General features: G+C 38.2%; 1 protein-coding gene across 1 annotated transcript in view; it reads right to left on the bottom strand.

The window, feature by feature from the left end:
• TCERG1 (transcription elongation regulator 1) overlaps window positions 1–17,230 on the bottom strand; it is a 64,480-nt gene extending 47,250 nt beyond the window's left edge. Inside the window, 6 exon segments of the mRNA XM_078150510.1 lie at window positions 7,276–7,590; window positions 7,593–7,739; window positions 7,742–7,865; window positions 8,293–8,445; window positions 13,365–13,590; window positions 17,148–17,230. Of these exon segments, the coding sequence (XP_078006636.1) occupies window positions 7,276–7,590; window positions 7,593–7,739; window positions 7,742–7,865; window positions 8,293–8,445; window positions 13,365–13,590; window positions 17,148–17,206 (1,024 nt within the window). The 5' untranslated portion in view covers window positions 17,207–17,230.
• Between the last annotated feature and the right edge of the window lie 6,576 nt (window positions 17,231–23,806).

The raw sequence follows: 23,806 nt of genomic DNA, 5'->3' as shown, positions 1-23,806 counted from the left end.
ACAGAAATAAAAGCTGCATCAATGAAGAGCCCAAAAGAACCCAGAAATCACCTCGGTCAGAAGACACTTGACCTCCTTGGCAAGTACAGAGACAAAGCCACCAAAAGCAACACCAGTTTAGCAGAGAAGTTCGCACACACAAAAAATTCTTTTAACAATATTCTCTTGATGAGTCATGGAATACCACTACCTCCAAAGAATTAAAATTTAGAATCCTCAAAGAGCAAGCTAGGCAAGAGTAGGCTACAACTTTTTTTTTTTTGCTTTTTTTGCTAGGGAATGGGGTTAAGTGACTTGCCCAGGGTCACACAGCTGATAAGTGTTATTTGTCTGAGGCCGGATTTGAACTCAGGTCCTCCTGAATCCAATAATGACTTTTGCATTAAGAAATGACGTGGACAACTAGGTGGTGCAATGGATAGAGCGCCAGCCCTGGAGTGGAGGAACTGAGTTCAAATCCGGCCTCAGACACATAATACATCCTAGGTGTGTGACTCTGGGCAAGTCACTTAATCCTAATTGCCTCACTAAAAAAAAAAATAAATAAAAATTTAAAAGAGAGAAAAAAAAAACACATAGGAGCAGCTAGATGGCACACCAGCCCTGGAGTCAGGAGGACCTGAGTTCAAATCCAGTCTTAGATTAGATACTTCATACTTACTAGCTGTGTGACCCTGGGCAAGTCACTTAACCCCAACTGCCTTGCAAAAAAAAAAACAACTACATGTATCTTGCTTCTTCAGTCATATTAAGTATGTCAATAAAAATAATGATCAAAATCCAAAATGTGTATAGATTTATCTGGTATGAAATATAATTCAAAAAGATCAAATAAATGTAGTCAATAACTATCCAAAAAACATAAGGTTCTACAAAATTTGGCAAATTTAACCAATTATTCTTGGTTGAACCGGTTGTAAAAGTGTGCAAATTGTAACAATGTTTATCATTCCACAGTAAAAATTAAGTAGACAAATATATCATAGAATACGTGAAAAATTAACTCATTGCTTACTCTTACCAAGTATATTTTGGGAGTCAGACACACCCTGCAGAGTTAACAGCTCAGCTCCTGAAGATAAAAGCAAGAAAAAATGGCCTCTGTACTGTCATCACCTACAATCGTGCTACATTTGGCATGGACATTTCTGGTACTTCTGGGAACTGAACTTTCTGCTACCTCACTAACCTAACCAATCAACCCCTCTTTTCTCTTTCATAACCTCCTTTTCTTCCTCCAGATGCCCACCTAGGACTGTTCCCCTATAGATCCCAGTATGCAAGGCTTTTTTAGTTTTGCTGAACTGTGTTTCCCATTTCTTATTCTTTACTATATGGAATGATGGGGGCTGGGGGGAGGGGAGGGTGTGCATATGTGGAAATTATATAAGATGTCCAAAAAGTCTTAGTGCAGCTAAGGCTTATTTAATAGATTAAAACTGCATTAAGACTTTGGGGGCATGGGAAATAGAGGGAAATAAATAAGTAGGAGGAAATAAATGTAGGTGATATAAAAACAAAAATATCAATAAATTTTTGTCTGTACTAATTTTCTCTGGAAAAATTCTCATTTTGCCAGGGTGGTCTTCGTGTACCTTTTCAAGTTGACTTTAGCTTATCAAGTTTATGCTTCCTGCTGCTAAAATATTAGGACAAAATTAACACATTGAGGTTCCTCACCATCAGTAACAGGGCTTGCGAACCCAATGATAATTGTAGTGAATTTCATTTTCTTTTGTATACTCCAACTGATCAATCAACATTTATTAAACACCTACTGTATGCCAGAAACTTTGGGACTTCCCCATTTCCACTACTAAACTGTCCATAAAACCAGTTATTTATTCATCACAAAAGGTTTGTATTTCTCTTTAAAAATGAGACAATAATAATATTTTATTTAGAATGATCAACTTACAAAAAGTAAATAAAAAAGGCTCTTTGCATGATAATATAGGGGCACGGCACAAGGAAATTCTGTATTATTGTAAAATCAATTATTTTATTCTTCAGGATCAGAGTATGAATTTTAAAAATAGATCAAGGAGAGAGAATTTAAGAATTACTGGACTATTTGAAAGTCATGATCAAAAAAGAGCCTAGACATCATCTTTCAAGAAATTATCTGTTATCCCCAACTATACCACCAGTTCTAACCACTCATTCCAATCCTGTATCTCCAACTGCCTACAGTGCCTTTTCACTGGATTTTTTACTATCCTCACAAAACTGGCAGGTTCCAAATGAAACTCATCATATTCCCCTTTGAAACTACCATTCCTTTGTAATTCCTATCTGTACCTTTGGTATATTTCCCAGTCTCCAGGCCAGAAAACTTGGAGCTATTTCCAACACTTCCCTCAGGTCTTTTTGTTTTTTCTTTCACTGTGTATCTTGGCTCTACTTTTCTATTCTCACTGCTGCTACCAACCTATGTCCCCTTCGCTCTCACACTTGTATTCCTGAAACAACCTGCTCTGCTGGTCTCTCCAACACCAGCTTTTATCCACTGTATCTATGCTATATGACTTACCAGACTAATTTTCTGTGACATAGGCCTCCTCGTTGTTTCACAAACAAGCTTCTTCATCTCTCAGCTTCAGGCATTTTCTCTGGCTGACCCCCATACCTAGAAGACTCCCTCCTCCAAACCAACCATTCTTGACTACTGACCTCTCCAGCTTCCTGTAAGTCCCAATTAAAATCCCACTACAAGAAGCCTCCCCCAACCCCTCTTAATTCCAGTACCTCCCTTCTGTTAATTATTTCCTATTTATCCTCACTATAGCTTGTTTTGCATATATTCGTTTGCATGTGATTCTCCTTCATTAGGCTGTAAATTCCTTAAGGGCAGGGGCTGTCTTTTGCCTCTTTTTGTATCCTGAGTGCCTGGCACCGTGCCTGGCATTAGTAAATGTTTAATGACTGACTGCTTTGCTTGTGTTATACCTCCACTAGAATACAAAGTGTCCTTATACTCTACTTTTTCAAATCTAAACTTCTTTGCCTAACTTTCAAACTGGACCAACATCTGACCTCTCCTACTTGTCCAACCTATTTTAATTTAATTCAGCAAAGATTTACTACTGAGCATCTACTAAATGCAACTGAAGCTGTACTCCAATGCCTCAAACTGAAATGGAAGTGACACTGGGCAAGGATTCAAAACAGGCCTAACTTAGGCTAGCCTAGCCAAATTTGGTAAGGCTCTCATCAAAAAGGTGGGCCACCAGGTAAATAGTTTTCCAAACTGTGGGAGATTCAAAGCAATGGTCAAAATTATTAGATGCTTTCAGGTACAATTCTCACATAAATATATCTACTGTTCCCAACAAAAACAAAGTTCATATCTAAGTCAACAAAAGCAAAACTAACAAGATGAATCTGCTCCAAATGACAGTGAATAAGGCTTAGTGCTTTAATAGAGTATATGAAACAAAGTCAAATTTAAGTCGATGTTATGGAATCTCAAAGTCTACAAGATCTACAACCATAACAGTCAGTTGGTATAGGCTTATAATAGTAACCTGTGTTGTCAGGGAGCTAGCCATATTTGAATGTGACATGTATAAACTCAATGTTAAGCAACTTTCCTATTAAAAGTATCATAATATCTATTATACGTATCAAAATCATTCATTGGGATAACTAAAATATAAGTTGGTTTCCAAAAGTAATTACAATTTTTTAAAAACTGAAGAAAAAAACTGTAAGAACACTGATCAATGAATGCAATGACCAATGACTCCAGAAAACTAAATTAGGATGGATGCCATCTACCTCCTGAAAAAAAAAAGCAATGATGGTTTTAAGATGCAGAATGAGACACATTTTTGGACATTACCAATATGGGATACACTATGCATATCTATTACAAGGTTTTTGTTTTTTCTTTTTTTCTTTCAAATGGGGGCTAGGGGGAAAAGAAAATAAATACTTGTTTATTGAAAAATCAAGAATTTAAATTTAATAAATAACACGTAGTTTAAACATTTCAACATTAATTTTTTAAATTCTTATCATCTTATTTTTAAAGAGAAATAACAACCTTTTGTGGTGAATAGCTGGTTTCAAGTGGAAACAGAAAAACCCCAAGTGCTTAGTACAGTGCCTGGCACACAGTAAGCATATTATAAAATTTGACTAATCAACTTAAGTACCCAAAAAAAATAAGATTCCCTATATGTATCATTGGGATTCATAAATCCTGTTACTAATGGTAAGGAAAACCCAATGGGTTAATTTTGTCTTAATACTTTAGCTGCAGGTGGCATGAGACCTAATAAACTGAAAAATCAACTTGAAAGGGTCCATTTAGACCACCCTGGAAAAATGAGAATTTTTCAGATAAAATAAGATGTTTCTAATAAGCAAAAACTTTTCCTCAAAAACTATAACTGTAACAAGACTATTTGTACTGTATTAGATTGCTGAGAATTGCCAAACGCAAAAAGTTTCACAAAATAGAAAAAAATGATGCTACCAAACTTTATCCTCTGGTATGGTCACAATGATATCAGGTAAATCATATTTAAAAAAGCAGCCTTGAATGCTTCTACCTCCAGGTACTATGATGAAAAAGAGACTATGCCTAAAGATCATTAAACTAAATAAATTAAATCAATAAACTAAAAAACTTACAAGAGGCCTCAGCAACAGATACAACTTAAGATGCTCATTTGCTTACATGCATAATACGCTGGCAAACCTGATGCTAGAGATGATGTTAATTTGCAAACCCATCAATGGCAATGCCACATCCAGAAAAATTTTCATTGTAATTTGCAGAATTTTTTTAAAATGGAAATGATATAACGTGGAAGGATTAGATAGAATCTGCTCTGATGGAAGTTCAATAGATGTCACAGTGAAATGTAAATCTACAAGAACTAGTTAAAAGCACGGACCTTTGAGTAATACATTCATGCTTCACAATCACTTACTTATAATGAGAAAAAAAATGAGGGGGAAATATATGTGTGTGCGTGCATGTGTGTATATGTGCATTTAGAGAGAAAGAGAATAAATGAGAAAGAATGAGAGAGAGAAATGTTTTTCATGCTGCTAAACTGTTAATCAACTTTTAAGAAAATTCATGCTCCTCCTTAATAGAGATGAAGGACTACAGGTGAGGAATATACGTGGCATGTGCATCAAACATAGTGTCAAACATGGCTAAATTGCTGGTCAGTTTTGCAGAACTTAACATTTTTTTAAACTTTTTTTGAAAATTTTTTTGAACTTTTTTTGGCTCTCTGGGAGGAAAGGGATAAATAAGGTATCAAGTAAGATAAAAGCTTCAAAAAATAATTGACTTAGAAAAAGTCAATTGAAAATAAAGGCTCTTAGCAAAACTATATGATAAATCTGAGGGCAGAGCATAGGGAAATTCATATTATTACAAAACCAGTTAGCGTTCTCATAACAAAGTACTTTAAGGCATGTTTAGGCTAAAGGAAGATATTGAAATTTTTCTTAGTGACAATAATGAAGATCTCCCCCTACTCCCATCACTCTAAATCAATTCAAATTGCTCAAATTCATACTCCGATCCAGAAGGATAATATAAGTGCATTTATGAAAAAGTTACAGCTATGTTTCACGACCAGAAAAAGATCTGTCTTGAAAATGAAAAAGTAAAGATCTGCTTATTAACACCCAATCAGACCTCAAAAGCAATTCTCATTTTAGCTTAAAATACTTAAATATTTCTAAATGTTAATGGATAAGGAGGCCAGTTGCTATGAACAAATATGACACATTTCTTCTTACTCCATCTGAACAAGTTAACAGATTCATCTTATGATAATACATGCAAACAAGGATTTGAATATGAACATTTGGTGGTTTGGGGTGATAACAACTTTCTTGAACTGAGACAAATTTTATCACCTCTTAGAGGCAGTATGGTATAATAGACAGAGCTAGTCATGGAGCCTGAAAGATCTGTGTTCAAATTCTGTCTCTAACAAATAATACAAAATTATTCGAGCCTGGGTAAGACTCTTTTACCTCTCAGCAGCCTACACTAATTGTGTCAAAAAATAGAAACCGATCCCTGCAGGTAGCATGGTGACTTAGAAAACCAAAAATAAACTATTTATTCTGCACTGCATTTTCATTTCTCTTGTTTAACATTTTCCAATGATATTTTAATCTAATTTCAGCTTCCACTAGGAGTCGAATATTGAAGCCAGCACTGAGTTTGACTCTTCTGGTCTAGGTAACTTTCTAACATCTTCAATTGCAAAGAAGATGCTAATCTGTCACAAGGAGTGACTGTCTGCACGGAGAGGGAGAGACATAGCAAAGGAAGTAGTATGCAAACACAGGTGCTTATGGACATAAATCAGTAAAGGGAACTTCATCTGTACCAATGAAATCATCAGTCCAGTCACTATCCTTCTCTCTCTTATAATATTTATACAAAATGGAATTTTCTATAGTTCTTAGAGACAAAATATGGATCCTTATTTGTGAATGAAAAACTCACAAACAGAAATTACATTTTGAGAAACTTTGTGCCAAAAATACAATCACATTAATATTATCTTATAATTTATAAATATGAAAACTGTAAGTGGTTTTATCAATTAACTATATATTTTGTTTGTTATGTTTCAGATGTGTCATAAAAATTATGATAAATTCTTCATTTTACTTGAATAAAACAAACCAATAAAATTATTTGCATAGATTTCTTTATAAAAAGTAGGAGTAGAGTAAGAAATGTGACAATTTTTTCAGGAAAAATGAGGAGTAAATCACAACATTAAATTTTGGAAACTGAGATAATTTTTTCAGCCACAGTAACTCATGAAGACTATTTGCTAAAATGCACAGGGATTGTAATTTATATCAGTGGAGAGAATACCCACACCAATAAAATCACAGACTCTATGTGCAAAGAATTCAAAGACTTCTCATTGTCCCAAGAACTGCCATATTCATTCCCACTTCTGCTCATTTGCTTATGCTGTTCCCCTTGTCTCAAGTGCCTTTTCATCTCTTTTCCACCTATATGAATGCTACTCTATCTTCAAGATCCAGCATTTCAATTCCTCCATGATTTCTATGTCCTTATCCCTTTTCTAAATCCCTTATGGTCTGTACTATATAACTTAGTACTTAATTATATGCTGTCTCATGCCTAGAGCAACTATTTTCTAATTGTTCCATGCATGTTAATCTTATCTCTCCACTTAAATCAATCAGATGCTTCTAGTGGTCAGACTACATCTTAAATTTCCTTGAGAAAAAAATTAAACAAATTATACTTACTAGACACAGTCTGTGATACTGAAGTTGCTGTTGTTGTTGTAGAAGTGGTAGAAGACTGTGTAGATGATGGCGTTGAAGTAGAAACCACTGATGCTGGGCTACTAGTTGCAGGAGTGGATGCATTTACAGCTTGAGCTTGTACTTGAGCTTGTACTTGAGCCTGTGCCTGGGCTTGTGCCTGTGCCTGAGCCTGTGCCTGGGCCTGGGCCTGGGCCTGAGCCTGAGCCTGGGCCTGTGCCTGTGCCTGGGCCTGGGCCTGTGCCTGTGCCTGAGCCTGAGCCTGGGCCTGGGCCTGGGCCTGGGCCTGGCCTGAGCCTGGGCCTGGGCCTGGGCCTGGGCCTGGGCCTGGGCCTGAGCCTGGGCCTGGGCCTGGGCCTGAGCCTGAGCCTGGGCCTGGGCCTGGGCCTGGGCCTGGGCCTGGGCCTGGGCCTGGGCTTGAGCCTGAGCCTGGGCCTGGCCTGGGCCTGGGCCTGGGCCTGAGCCTGGGCAGCCAGCATAGGAGTTAGTTCTGATTGCTGAATAACTTTAACTCCATCTGGTTTGGTCCATGCAGACTCACGTGTCCGAGCATTATAATAATAAACCTGCAGAGAAGGCAAATAAAGTTGTTAATATAACATATCTGTCTAGAGGTAAATGGACACCCATAGCTGATACGTGACATTGTACACATATGCAAACAAGACAGATACTCAAAAGTCCCCGTAATGATTGTCCAATCCAATCTTTAGCTGTTCCTGATAATGTTGCCCTACTTCCATCTCTGATCTACATAAAGGATTCCATTAATTGTAACTGATTCAAAAGATATTTGGTGCCTAAACTGTACAAAGCACTGTGCAAGATGATAGAGATTACCAAAATAGTTTTTTTGGGTTTTTTTTTTAGTCACTGCCTCCAAGGAGGGCACATTCTACTTCAGTTGTTTAATATTTAAACAGATAATTGACAATAGTCTATATGCTTTAGAATTCATCACCATATATACTTCAAATATCTTTTACTTCTTACCTTTCCATCTGGAGTTTTGTTTTCTACCCATATTTCCTCAGTGGGAGGTAACGTTGGTGTACCAGGGGCAGTAACTGGAGGCATTCCAGGTGGAAACATCATGCCAGGAGGTGGGGGCATAGTTCCCATGGGAGGAGGCATAAAAGGTGGTCTCTGTGAATGATCACAAAAGTAATGTTAATATAGTAATTTCTATACTATATGGCTACAGCTGACTTCCTTTATTTTTGTTCTAATTAAATACAAATACCTAAGCATTTTAGCAATAAGGCAACTGTTAAAATAAATACCACTGATCCTACTACGGGGTTTATATACCAAAGTAGTCAAAGAATGCTAACTGTGTGTAAAACAACTATAGCAGCATTTTTTGTGGGGGCAAAATACTTTTAAGGAGGTGCTTATCAATTAGGGAATGGCTAAACAAACTATAGTATATGAACATAATAGAATATTACTGCACAATAAGAAACAAAGACTGAGGAACTCAGAGAAATGTAAGACGACTAGTAGAATATGAAAAAGTGAAGAAAGCAGAATCGAGAAAACAATACATATGACTACTTTAATAAAGCAAATGGTAACACTAAATGGCAGCAGAATTCTGATAAATTGTAATGAACAATCTTGGTCCTAGAGAATAAATGATAAAAAACGCCTCTCCTTTCAGTAAAAAAGTGGCGAATTTTGGAAAAAGAATGTGATATACACTATCAAATGAGGTCACTGATTTGGTTAGTTTTGCTTACAAGTTTTTCTTTGTTATAAGGAATGCATAGCTCAATTGGAGACAGGAGGGTTAAGTGAAAACAACCATAATGTAAAAACAAAAGGTAAAAATAAAACTATATTATAACAAAAAAAAATGTTTAAATCTTTGCTGGTACTGAAACATAACACAAACAAACAAACATAAGATTCGGTACAATGAAACAATTAAGCAGAGTTCACTGTAACAAGATTTGACAAGACACAAGACAAGAAACAAAACTCTACAGAAATCTGCAAATTCTAGCTTCACTTGCATGAAGGCAATATAGAAAACAAGAAACTGTTACAGGCCCTAAAATTGGTAAGGATGATGATGACAAAGGCATCAGTGCTTATTAAATAGCTCAGAAATAGCATTAGGGTACTATGTCAAGGCTTACAAAAAGTATGGTAACATAGAAGAAAGGGGAAAAAAGGGAGTATACTCCTTCACTCTCTCTTATTCTTTCTAAAAGAATCTGGATAGCAAATTCTTAACAAATCAGGAATTCACACGGAAAAAAGTATTAGCTAGGAAATTTTCTTTATATTTAAAAATGTCATAGTAATAATATACCAGAAGCAATGAAGTCACTGGTTTAAAAAAATATTGTTATCAATCAAAAACCCTCAACTGGAACTTTTTTGTTCTTGTATTCCTCTTTTTAGAAAAAAACAAATTAACTGATACCAACAAATGCCAAAAAAAACCCCTTAACTTTCAAGTTAAGTCCTGAAGAAATCAAGTTAAGTTCTAGAGTTAAGTTTTGAATTCAGAAAAATCTCAACTGTCTAAATCTACAGGACAAAAATTGTCAGTGACAAACACTGTAACAACCCCACTCCTCAAAATTACTGAGATTATGTTCACTATGCTATATAATAAATACTAAAGCAGGAACACAGACAACTACATTTTAGAAAAAAATTAACAGGATAAAACAAAAAAAAAGGTTTTATATAACTTGTAGTTAGCCTTAAAATCTAATTAAAACAAGATCAAATTTATACAATAGTGATACAGAGTCATTTCTTTTGGGGAAAAACTCTTTCCCAGTCTATTTTCTTTTAGATTCATCCTATTTTTCAGACCTGAACAGATAATATTCAATGAATAGAAACATCTGTTAAAAAGCTCTTTCAAGTACTATTAGCTAGAAATAATCCATTTTAATACAAAATGACACAATTATACATTAAGACTAAGAAAAGCATCACATTCGAAAGCATCTACTTACACCAAAATTTGTATCTACATTAGAATTACATTTTGCTGTTCTATTTTAGTTCTACTAGCTGTCAGTGGCATAGACAGAACAACAAAATTCATATGTATCTTAAGTGATAGAAAATGAAATTAGTTTCCTTCAAACAACTATTTCCTAATCTAATCTTAAAGATATGTTAAGATCCAGAGAACATCAAATTTCTTGAACATTTTAGTTTGTACTGATAGAATTGGAAATGACAGAATCTCTTGGTAAAGAAAGCTGGCAATATGAAATAGTCACAAAAATATTTAAGCCCTCTGATCCAATAATCAAATTATTGGGAATATATCCTAAGAGTATCCTTGTAATGAAAAAAATTTATCAGTTCAAAAACATAAAGTAGCATTAGTTGTATATATTACAGAGAAGCTGAAACAACCTAATTGTCCAACAGCTGGTGAATAAACTACGGTATATACATATCCCAGAATATATTAACATGTCATTAAAAATTATCAATATGAGGAGGTAAAAAATGTAAAAGACTTATAAGTAAAGATATCAAACCACAAAAAACAATCCATGCATTTACAACTACATTAAAGAAAAGTTTATGCACAAATAGAGAGATGAATGAACAAGAATAGAAAAGGCACAGAATGGATGGCTAATAAGCTGTTGTGGATGTACCAGATCATTAAAAAGTATAAGCAGTTGTAAATATGTTACTCGGTTTTTGTTGTCCAACAAAGTTAAAGCTATAATCAATTAGGATCAGAGTTTAGAGCTGGATGAGACCATCCATTCCAACTCCCTCACTTTCCAGATAAGGAAACTGAGGCCCAAGGTAGTTAAGTGACTTGTCAAAGGTTATACATATAATAATCTGAATCTAGATTTTCTGATTCCAAAGCCAGAGTCTTTCCATTACACCATTAATTATTGTGCATTTAAAAGTATTCAAATACCTATTTCCTACAAAAACATACCTATCTAAAATCAACAGCTTCTATGTCAAACACCATCTCATTATTTTTCTAATTCTATTTCAAATACATTCATTTTCACTTATCAGTTCAGTTAAGTTACTAGAAGAGAGAGGTGCAAATAACATTTAATAAGTACATTATGTTATGTTTGGCAGTTGTCACACAAGAATACAAAAATAAAAAGATACATATTGAATGAAGGAGAATCACAGCACTACAAATTTAATGCTAAAAGTGACTTAGTCATCCAATCCTTCTCTCATCTAGTTTTTTCCTTCTCTTCACCCCCTGGCTTCCTTCAAATCTCAACTAAAATCCAACCTTCTATTTCTTAATACCAATACCCTCCCTCAGTTACCTTCGGTATATCTTGTACATCTCCAGTTTGTACATCATTGTTTATACATTTCCCCCTGAGGGCAGGGAGTTTTTGCCTTTACAAAAGCTTAAGTACAATGCTTAGCACACAGTAGGCACTTCAATAAATCTTACTGACTTGACTGGTCTGAGTCCTTCATTTTAAAGATAAGGAAACAGAAGCCCCCTCAATCAGAAGTAATCTTTCTCTCCTCTTAACTCCCAGAACATTTTCTTTTTAATTTTTCTGTTGCACTTTCACTCTACCTCGTGAACAGCATATATGGCTATTTCTGTCCTATTTCAGCCCCCCATCATACAAAATGGACTTAGACTATGTCTTATGGGTTTTGTACCAACTGATGAACTTAGTGCTTCACACATAACAGATACTAAAGATACCAGTCAATCAGCTTACTATATATGGCAGACCCTGTGCTAGGTGCCAGGGATATATACTTGTTAAACTCTTCATTAAGATGTGCACTGTGTTAAATGCACTCAGGGAAACTATGATAAGACTTTCTAAAATTAGGAGTTAGGGGCTAATCATCCCTAGTTTGTCTTTTTTGATAAATCTGACTTTCCCTCTATCTCATTTACTTTGACCAGGGTCCACTGGTGATTAGTTTCTGTCATATTTATTCTGGGGGTATAAATAAAATACATATTAATTTCTTTCCTTTTCAAAAGAGAAGCTATATGGTAACACTGAAAATAAAATGTCCCTATTTGACAATGATTTTATTAATTTGCATTCATTTCATCCATATACTTGCTATTACGTATATCAGTGGTTTATTTCCACCTTTAATAATCATCATTACAACCTCCACTTTGGGAAGAACCCTTCATTATTTAAACATTCATCTCTTCATCTCTCCTTTTCCATTGCGTCGATGCTGTCTCTGAAAAGAAGCTCCTGGTTAGAGAACCAACCTTGGAGTCAGGAGGACCTGAGATCTGGCCTCATACATTTACTAGCTGTGTGACCCCGGGCAAGTCACTTAACCTCAACGGCCTCCAAAAAAAGAAATTCAAAGAGGCTCCTAGAGGCAAAATCCATATTTGTGAGTGAATGTCCACTATCTTTTCTCAAGCATTTAATACAGTGCCACATGTCCAAGAGGCCCTCGTTCCTGCAAAAAGATAGTAAACATCTGCATATAGACCCCCTGTGCTAGGCACAATGCCAAGTTTAGATAAAGTCAAGTCCCTAATCTCATATACAGAGATCTTTGTTAAAGAGAGAAGAAATACAACACCAACATAGATACTTATAACATACAATACAAATGGTAAACTTATTACATTTTCAGGAAAAAAAAAGTGAGATCGAGATTCAAGAGGAAAGATTAGAGTTAGCAAGAAAACATTTAATGGAGATAAGTGAAATTTTAGTTGAGCTTCAAAATACAGGTAGGAATTTAAAAGGTAAGGAACGATTCAGGAAGCTATCCTAGGCATAAGGAATAGCATAAGCAAAGGCAAAACACAGAATCAGAAATGTTCTTGGGGCAGAGACTAATCAGGCATGCAGAGGGGAATAACGAGGGCTCCAAAGGTAGGGTGACAGTCAAATCCAGAAGGATCTTCAATGCCAAGGCAAATGAATCATAGCTTCATACAACCGAGAGCCACTTAATTTTTCAGGAAGGGTGATTTGACCATATCTGCATAAGAAAGACTTCTCTACCTCTGTGTGAAGAATCAAATGTTCAAATACTGATCAATGGAAAAAGGATCTCACTCATTCATTCCTTACCTGGAGATGTGGAGGGCCCATAGGTGGAGGAATTCCTCCTGGAGGAGGCATTGGTGGCATATTAGGATCAAAAGGAGGACGACCAAAGGGGGGCCGAGGTGGTGGAGGTGGACCTCTCATCATCCCAAAAGGGGGAGGTGGACGCATCAAAGGCGGTGGACCTCGCATGACTGCATTTGGTGGGGGAGCTGGACCACGAAACCTCAACGCTTGCTGTTGAGCCATTCTGGGTAGAAAGTCAAAAGACTGTTAATTTGTACATTAAGTTAAGAAAACATACAATTTTTTAAAATCACAATTAAAGGATATAAGGCCTCTTAAGAGATCCTCTAGCCCAGGAGTGGAGTACCTCTGGCCCTCTAGATCTTCAAGTGGGGCCTTTGACTGAATCCAAAGGTCACAGAACATATCCCCAAAGGCCACACCCAAAGACCTAGAAGGCCACAAGCAGCCTGGAGGCTGCAGGTTCCCTACCCCTGTTCTAGCCCATTGTCCACAAAGATTGCATCCTAAATCATCATGTAAAATGCACAAGTATGCATCAAGAAATACTGATCAATAATTTATTTTTAAAAGTTTACAATCTCCCTCAATAATTCATACCATAGTCCTATTAGTTACAAATTTATTAGAACACTTACTATCAAAGAACCTCATAGTACTCTCACACTATGATATATTCCACATTCCTAATACAAAAATTCCTATTAGTATAGCTGAAGTCCATTATCTCTGACACAGAGGGACAAGTGTCACTATTCTCTAAAACATGAAGACCAAAAATTGCTTAACCTTACCTGTCCTAATTCTTTCACTTCATTTGTATAGGCCCTAGTTTTCAACCATCAGCTTTCTGTTTATCTTTTGAACCATCTCTAAATTATTCACATTTCAGATCAATTTTGAGGCAAAGAATTAAGACATAATACTTAAGCTAGGCCAAGGTATGCTACTGGAAAAATTGGAACTGATATGACCAGTTCACCTAAGTCTATTTCTCATCTCAATCTGCAAATTTACAGTTCACAAAAACAATCAGTTGAAGGTTACAATAGTCAAACAAGTTAAAATGAAGCATGAGATGTACCTTTGGCCCAAAATTGTCAATTTACCTCAATTCTAGTTTGCTTCCTATTCATTACTGCTACTACTTCTTAAAATAAAAACAAAAAGAACATAAGATTCTCATCTCTATTTATTGATTTGATTTTCTCACTAGTTACCAAAGTCTATATGCCTTTGGCATTAGCTGTCCCTAATGCCTAAAAGACATTCTTTCCTAACTTATGCATCCCAGAATCCCTCTCTTCCCTCAAAACACAGATCAAGTCTCAGCTCCTACATGAAGCCCTTCCTGATCTTTCCTCTGTCAGTACTCTCCATCTCTCTGAACTACTTTGTATTTATTTGCGATATTCACTATATTCTGTGAGAGGCAACACAGTGTTGTGAATAGAGAGCTAGCTAAAAAGACCAAGGTTCAAGTCCCGATGCTAATTCACATTACTAGCCTAACGCCCTGGGCAACTCTCTAATAAGACAAATTTGCAGCGGTCTCAATCTAAGAATTTCCCAAAACTAGTGAAATCATGTGTACAGAGTCTATTCCCCATACTTTTCTGCATATACGTATACATGTATTTGTTGACTCTACATTAGAATGTAAACTCCTTAAAAGCATTCTTTGTATTTGCATCTCCAATGCCTGCCACATAGAAGGTGCTTAATAAATGCTTACTGATTGATTACATGTTACTAAGCAGGTAAATAAAAATTCAGCCCTTCCCCAAACGAGTTATTCCCCATTCTAAATTATTCCCTATTTTGGGTGGTTGTCATTATTTAATGCAGCACCCCTCATCCTTCAACCCTGAACCCCACGGCAAAATTAAAAGTTTCCCAGATGCTTTACTTTCTACTTCTTTAGAAACAATAAAGTCTAGTTACATTAACAAATGAAGGAAGATAACTTTAAACTGAAAATTTTTCCCAATGGACTTGTGTACTTAGAAGTATAACATCAGTAGTTTCCTTGTTTCCTCCCACCCTTCATAAAGCTACCAATCAGAGATTTAAAACCCCATGACTGAGTAAAGTTCTTAAATGTAGTAAAGGAAAGGAAAAAAGGAAGAAATCAAGTAAATGCAATAAAACACCTAACATATAAAGCCCTATGCAATTCTCTCTCGCAACATCTTACGTTCCCATAACAGCACATTTGAAAGGCTGCTGGTAACAGAGCTGTAGAGAACTGCTCTGCAAAATTCAGCGATGTTCCCTACCAATCTAAGTGGCCTTCACTTGAGAGCAGAATAAAGATACGAACTTTCCATCACTAACAGTGAGACGCCATGGTAACCTATTGTGATGTTCGCTACTAAAGGGAGCATAACAGGACGAGCGTAGGATTTAGGGTAAATTTGTTTTAGGTCTGATTTTATTCCAGTTCAACACTGATGCTTTCATGATAAGTTACAATCCGGGGGAAAAAGTTATAAAATGCTAATGCCACACACAACACTTGCATCTAATCTGAAAGATCACTTCAGGTTGGCAACGCATTGAATACTTCCCTTGTGATTTGTAAAAGGAGGAAAGTTACCACGAACGTAACAGGGTTTCAGCATACACTCACTACAGGTTATGATAAAGATCAATGCTTAAATTCAAAGACGCTTTTATTACCAATTACTGTTGCCTTCACAATGCTATACTTCAGACTGAAACATCCGTATCTGACAATGTTCTTCTGCCCAGGAAGCACATATGCCATTTGTAACGCCCTTTTAAGAAGACTTTTCATAGATTCGTGGATTGCTACGTCAAAAGAAAATGTTTTTTACAGGTGTTCTAACTTGGACGTGCAGGTGAGATTGGTGTTCGAGGACCGGGAGGGTGGGAAGGGAGCTGGGGGCAGGAATTCCATCTGATTCTCTGGGGCCGCAGCTTGGCTGGGGGGGGGAAGAAGCGCTGGTGAGACGTGAGGGCAATCAGACAAGGACGAGGTGAACTGTGGTAAGGGGCAAGAGAGGAGGGCAAAGCAGCGACTCCTCTCCCCACCCCCCATATTATCGGGTTTTTACTTCGAATTCTGCATAGGAAATATGCAAAATAACTGCATTACGAGCGCATCTGCGAACCCTAAAAGGAACGCAAGCTCCTGGCGGGCAGGGGCTGTCCCGTTTCTGCCCTGGCACGCCAGGCACACGCTAAAGGCTGACCAAACGCTGCTTGGCGGAATGAAGACTCCGCGGGCCGCAGGACGAGGGAGGGCGGGAGGAAGAGGGTCGGAGGGGAGCGGAAAGGGCACCGAGGAGAGGACGGGGGCCTGGCAGAGGGTCAGACAGGGGGCTCCGGGGCGGAGGTGTGGGGGGCGCTGGGTGGCGCGCGGCCGGGAGCCAAGCTGAGGGAGGAAGCCAAGGCCTCGGGGGCCCTGAACCCGGGCTGAGGAGCGCGAAGGGGACTGGGGGCGAGGCGGGGCGGGGCAGGGCGGGGAGCGAGGCCCCTGGGCCTCGGGGCTCCTTCCCGGAGGCCAGCCGGCCGTTCCCCAAGCCTCGAGCCGCCGCAAAACACACGTACACACAACACACACGCGGTACCGCCGCAACACACACACACACACACACACACACACACACACACACACACACACACACACACACGCGGTCCCGGCTCCGCACCGCTCCGGGCCGGCCTCTCAGCCACGGCCACGGCTCCCAGCTTGAGGGCCCGGCACAGCCAAAGACCCAAACCTCGTCTCGTGACGGCGGCGGCGCCCCTTACCTGAGCTCCCCGGAGTTGTATCGCTCACCGTCCCCCCCGTCCCCGCCGCGTTCCGCCATTACACAGGACCCCGCTCACCCACCCGCCGACCAGGAGAGTCCCATTGGGCGGAGGAGACGTCAATCCCCACCCCGGAAGGCGGGCGTTGCCCGATTCCGTGAGACAATTGGACAACGCTACCGTCGCTCTGGCGGCCGGGGAAAGAACCCGTCTGTCCATTGGACAAAGGACCCGCCGACTTTGAAAGCGGTGAGGAGGCAGCTCTCTGATTGGTTATTCTGAGGCTTTATGGGAAACGCGACTGTAACCGCGAGGAACCGCCCGGCGCCCCCTGGTGGTGTGGAGAACCGGGTCCTCCCACGACTGGCCCCAAACCCTCCAGCCACGTGTCTGCCGGATCTTGGGAAAACCAATTATGTAGTCTCATTGGCCATTTTCAGGCCAGGCAGGGAACTTTGCTCTGAGTCAACGAATCGGAGGCAAGTTTTAGTTGTCTTCAGAGCAATCAAGGATTTGTTCTAGAAAACTGTCACTTCCTTCTTTAGCAGGATCTGATTCTTAATTCAATAAACATCATATCTTTTTAAATTAAATTGTATTATTAATTGCATAGAGGGGACTTAAATAGTATTAGAAAAATTAACCAGGAAGGATGTGCTTTTTTTTTTATACCAGGCACATTAAATTGTCTTAAATCATACAATCTCAGAAACATGTTTCTTCTACCAGGGACTGATACCTAAAATGGAACCCCCCCTTTTCATTCATTCATTCATTCATTCATTCATTCATTCATTCATTCATTCATTCAGCTTAGCAGCTCCCTTAGTGGATATGATGGGGTAATGGGACCTCGACTCCTAAAAGAAAAAGACCATGTCTTTGAAAGCAGCCCAGTCCCTGGAGTTTCCTGTACATTTCAGCAGCCCAGATCATCCCAGCCCACTTAGATCACCTAATTAGCTTACTTGACGTCCCTTCCACTGTAGGTCTTGGCACACCCCAGACTACTTACCACTCCTTAATCCCATCGAGATCCTTTCACTGTCCTTTCTGTATATAAGCATCAGTCTCACTTCCACTAAGCCGCGGGTTCACTAGGAGCCCTAGAGGCTCCTATTGGTTACAATAAACTTTGCCACTGATTTGGAAAATGGTTTGAATGTGGGAATTATTTCCAGGTGGAGGTGGATGCTGCCCTGTACCCTGACATTTCAGGGTTCCCAGCAACCCCAAACCGAACTAGATAGACTGAAGTCTGGACCTTAAGCAAGAAAACTTGGCTTCAGGTTCTGCCTCAGCTATGATAGATGTGTAAAACCAGGCGTGCCGAAACTGTATCAGTGGAACTCTCTGCAACAATAAAATCACAGGGGCGCAGTGGATAGAGCACCGGCCCTGGAGTCAGGAGGACCTGAGTTCAAATCCAGCCCCAGACATATAATAAATACTTCCTAGCTGTGTGACTCTGGGCAAGTCACTTAACCCCAATTGCCTCACTAAAAAAATTTTTAAAAAAACAATAAAATCACACATCTATACCACCACCACTAAAAAAAATCTTTCATTTAATAAGCTTCTATTAAGAGTGCTGTATTAGCCACAGGGGGATATTAGAGGTGAGAATCAAAGTTCAGATAAGACATATTCTTTATTTCATGGAACCTACAGTCCAGTAAGAAGAGTCAAAGATATTTAATAATCCTTGAATAAGAGATTATTATGACTCAAATGATATAGGTATACTTTTGGAAATTTTTCTCAGTCTTTTGGCTTAAATCAGAACCCAGGAACCCTGGAAAAATGTATTTATGGTCTCCTTCTTATACTAAGACCAGTGTCCCATGTGGAAAAAATATATATCTGTGTGTATACATATATATGTATTTGACAAACTACTGTCATTAATAGCAATAAAGAGAGAGAGAAAGAGGGAGAGGGAGAAGAACAGAGGGGACAGGAGGGGAAGAAGGAGAAGGAAAAGCAGGTAAGAAAAAGAGCTCTAGAAAGAGGGAGAGAAGAAGAGGAAGAGAGAGGGAAAGAGAGAAGTATAGGAGAGTGAAAGGGAAAGAGGACAGAAGAAGAGGGGATAGGAGGGGGAGAGGAAGAAGGAAAGACAGGTAAGAGAGAGAGAGAAGAGGAGGAAGAGAGAGAGGGAAAGGAAGAGGGAGAGGAGTACAGAAAAGGGAAAGGGGATAGGAGAAGAAGAGAAGGTGAGGAAAAGAGAGGGAAAGGAGGTGTGGGAGAGGGAGAAAAGGACAGGGACAGGGAGAGGGGGGTAGGAGAAAGAGAGATGGGGAAGTAGAAGGAGAGATACATAGAGGCAGTATGGAATAATATGGAAGCTAGAAAGACCTGAGTTCAAGTCCTGCCTTTGACATGTACATGCTGGCTTTGTGACTACGGGCAAGTCTTTAAACTCAGTGCCACAGGCAACTCTAAGACTAAAAATAGTAGACAAGGTGCCAATTTATCTTTGCTAAATGAAGTGTTCTGAAGTTTCCTCCCTAAAAGTTCCCTAGACCCATGAAATAACAGGTCTAATTCAAAAATATGTCTACCTATATACACATTTGTAAATGTTCTATAATTTTTTTTAAAGCAGGGAATTCTTAATAACTTGAACAAGAAACTGGAGAGAACTAAAGGCATTTTTTTTTCAGGAAGAAAAAAAATAGTCATTACTACAGTCACAAACTGAGTGACCTTGAGAAAATGAGAAATGTCCCGGTGCTTTGTAAAGCTGAAGAGCAGGTACTGTCCCTTCTTAGCTGGCACATAATAGACTCTGCTCTACTACCACCACCCCAACTCCATGTTATAAAATTTAAATGAGATGAAGAGATAGCTTTGGTTTCTGAGAAAGAATTTATCTTCAAGCATAAAAACTCAAAACCTTTAATATACAGCCAAAGCCCAACCTTCTTTCAAATGTAGGATTTTAAATGCCTATTTTATTTTTATTTTTTGGTTTTTTTAGGCAGTTGGGGTTAAGTGACTTGCCCAGGGTCACACAGCTAGTTAAGTGTCAAGTGTTTGGTCTGAGGCCGGATTTGAGCTCAGGTCCTCCTGACTTCGGGGCGGGTACTCTATCTACTATGCCACCTAGCTGCCCCTTATTTTTATTTTTTATTTAATTTTTTTTAGGAAAAAAATTAATTTTCAGTGACATTCTAACAAATGTGTAGCGTGGTATCAGAAGGCCTGGGTTCAGTCTCTGCCTCTGCGCCTTCCTACTTGTGTGGCACTGAACGAGTCACCTAATCTTTCCAGGCCTCAGCTTGCCCCATTGTTACAGGGATAGGGTTGGAGCGATGATCATCCTAAGTTTCGTTCCAAGTCTAAATCCTTTCAAGTCTTAGAAATTCTTAACCCAAACCATCAGTAGTGTCTTGGTTGATTCAATATTTCTTCTTCATGGAGAGAAAAACTGGCATAGCAGGCATATCATGCTATAATGTGTCTTGTCTTTGGAAGTCACATGAATTTTTTGGTTTCCTAGTACGTATAAAAGTTGTGTTTACACTATGCTATAGTCTATTAAGTATGCAATAGTATTATGTCTTTTTTAAAATGTACATACTTTAATGTAAAAATACTTTGTTCTGATCATTCAGTGAATAGTAATGTTTTTGCTGGTGGAGGGTCTTGCCTCTATGTTGAATGCTGCTGACTGATCAGGGTGGTAATTGCTGAACGTTGGGGGTGGATGTGGCAACTTCTTAAAATAAAACAATGATGAAATTTGCCTCATTAGTTGACTCTCAATTGAACACTTAGAGGCCATTGTAGGGTTATTAATTGACCTAATTTCTTTATTTTATTTTATTTTATTTTTAATTTATGGAATAAAACAAGCATTTCTATGACATAGTACAATTTTTTAAAAAAGATTATACATGAAACTGCAAATCTACTATGTACAACTTGCTATCCTTTTCAAATATACAACAAAATTATCGTAAATTTCTTTTCTTTTCTTCTCTCCATCACCCACTCCCAGATGGTTACCATTAGACACAAATAGGTATATATATATATGTAAAATTATTCTATACATACTTCTATTTATCAGTTCTTTCTCTGGATGCAGATAGTGTTTTTCTTCATATATCCTTTAGAGTTAATTTGGGCATTTATAATAGACAAAATAATGTATTCCCTCCATGTCATTCTTAAAATAATATTGCTGTTACTGTATATAATGTTCACTTGGTTCTGCTCATGTTGCTCTTCATTATTTCGTGCAAGTCTTTCCATGTTTTTCTAAGATCACCGAGCTCATCATTTCATATAACACAGTAGTATTCCATCACAATCATACACCACAACTTATTCAGCCATTAATTGGCCTAATTTCAATATTGTTGAGTCTCAGGGAGCAAGGAAGCCTGAGAAGAGGAAAAGAGGTGAATGGCCTGTCTGTGGAACAGTCAGAATACATACGACATTTATCTATTAAATTCACCATTTTATATGGACACCGTTTTTGGCAAAACAATTACAATAGTAACACCAAAGATCCCTGATCACAGATCACAGATCACCATAACAGATATAATAATAATGAAAAAGTTTGAAATACTGCGCGAATTACCAAAATGAGACACAGAGACACCATATGAGCTCCTGTTGCCAGAAAAAAACAATGCCTATAGACTTGCTTGACATAGAGTTGCCACAAACCTTCAATGTGTAAAAAACACAATATCTGAGAAGCATAATAAAGCAAGATGCAACAGAACGAGGTATGCCTGTACTCTAGTAGGGCCACGGACAGCGTTACAATGACCTCATTATTCCTGGAAGCTTCGGCTCTCTTAATGAAGCCAAGGTCATATTAGCTTCAGTGGCTGCGCATTATACTGAATGTACAATCCATTAAACTCCCAGATCTTTTTCAGACAAACTATACTGCCTTACCATGCTTCCTCCTTCTGTACTTGTGAGGCTGATCTTTTTAATCAATCTACAACGTCACATTTTTCTATAGTGAAATTCACCCTTAGATTCAGTCCAGTGTTCTAGTTTGCTCAGATCTTTTTGGAAGCATGACTCCATCATCCAACATGGTTGTTATTTGTCCCAACTATGTGTCAGTCCTTTGTTTTTCAACAGCCAAGAAGTTGCCAGAGGTAGTAGGATGCAATGGGACAGTTTAAAAGAAGGTCCACTTTAGCCAGCATGCGGGAAAGGACTTAGTATTCTTTAGTGCCCAAATTTAGGAACTGGTGCCTATTTACCTTAAACTTTTGAGCCACGGTCATAAGTATCTCATTTTTGGAAAGGAAGACTGCTATTTGGATTCCATATTAAATCTTGTTCCACTTGATTAGCATTCTAATTACAAATATTATAGCCGAGATTGATTTTCTGTGATAATGAGGCACAGAAACAGTATAAGGTAGTTTTAGTCTTCAGATATTTAAATTTTGGCTTTTATACACAGTGTCCCAAAAGTCTTAGCGCAAGTCTTAGTGCAGTTCTAGGTGGCTGTTCTAAGCTTAGAGTAATTCTCGGCTACTGCTTAGAACTGCACTGAGATTTTTGGGATACTCTGTATTTCTAGCATTAACCTTTTTTGCTAATCTTTTATTAGAGTGTGCTAACTAGCAGTAAAGTTAATTTGAGTTTCAATTTTTCTCCAAAACCCAATGATAAAGCATCAATCAATCAACCAATAAGTACTTATTGTGCACCTACTATGTGCCAGGCATGTGCTAAGCATTAGAAATGCACATACAAAGAATGAAACACTCTTTACTCTCAAAGTGCTTCCAGGACAGATAGCTGGGATAGACTGATATCTATAAAGCAAGTAATCCCTGTCCCTATGATAGATGATAGAATGTTAGATATCTCTACCTATGCGGGTGTGGGTCAAGAATTGGCGATCATCAGGCAAACTTGCATGAACTGGTACAGAGCAAAGTAACCAGTTCCAGGAAAGCAATATATATAAAACACAGAAAGGAAAAAGGAACCTAAAATGGCATAGTACCATCTATTAATTATTAGAAGTGTATAAAAAATTCTAGAGACATGGTTTCTGGGTAATAATCATTTTATTAATCATGCTGGCAATAATTAACCAAAGGGTTCAGTGACACTCTTGAATGCCAAAGACTCTTCATGGAACCTTCTCAATATTTACATGTCCTTGGAACGGTGGGTGTTCCTGAGGGTGGCAATCAGCTCTGATTGGTGAACAAGTAATGAGAATAATGAATATTATAATGAGGTGGGCCTATTCTAATGCAGGGCTGGGGAATGTGACTTTGAATATGTCATTTACTTCCAAATTGGCTCCCCCCACTGCCTTGGGCAATCTAGACAAAGGATCTACTCCCCCACTCCCCATCCCCCTCCCCCAAACCTGCCTGAGTAGAACACAATGATCTGGAATTCACTTAGATCAAATTGTTTGTAAGGTTTTCCAATTCAGTAGAGCAACAATTCCACCTGGATAAGATAGTCTAGATGAGGTAATTTTTTGGAAAAGTCAGGGATCACCCTCAATAATTTGTTATTTAATAATTATTTCTCTCAGAAGAGATATTTGAAGTTATCTAACCCAAGCCCTCATTTTATAAGTAGGGAAACTGAGGCCCCTGAGAGGTTAAATAATTAACTCAATGTCACAAATGTAGTAAGTGGCA

Source organism: Phascolarctos cinereus, unplaced genomic scaffold (genome assembly GCF_003287225.1).
Source record: "Phascolarctos cinereus isolate Bilbo 61053 unplaced genomic scaffold, phaCin_HiC Scaffold_2;HRSCAF=192, whole genome shotgun sequence".
Lineage (NCBI taxonomy): Eukaryota > Metazoa > Chordata > Mammalia > Diprotodontia > Phascolarctidae > Phascolarctos > Phascolarctos cinereus.
This window is presented reverse-complemented; position numbering and strand designations above follow the sequence as displayed.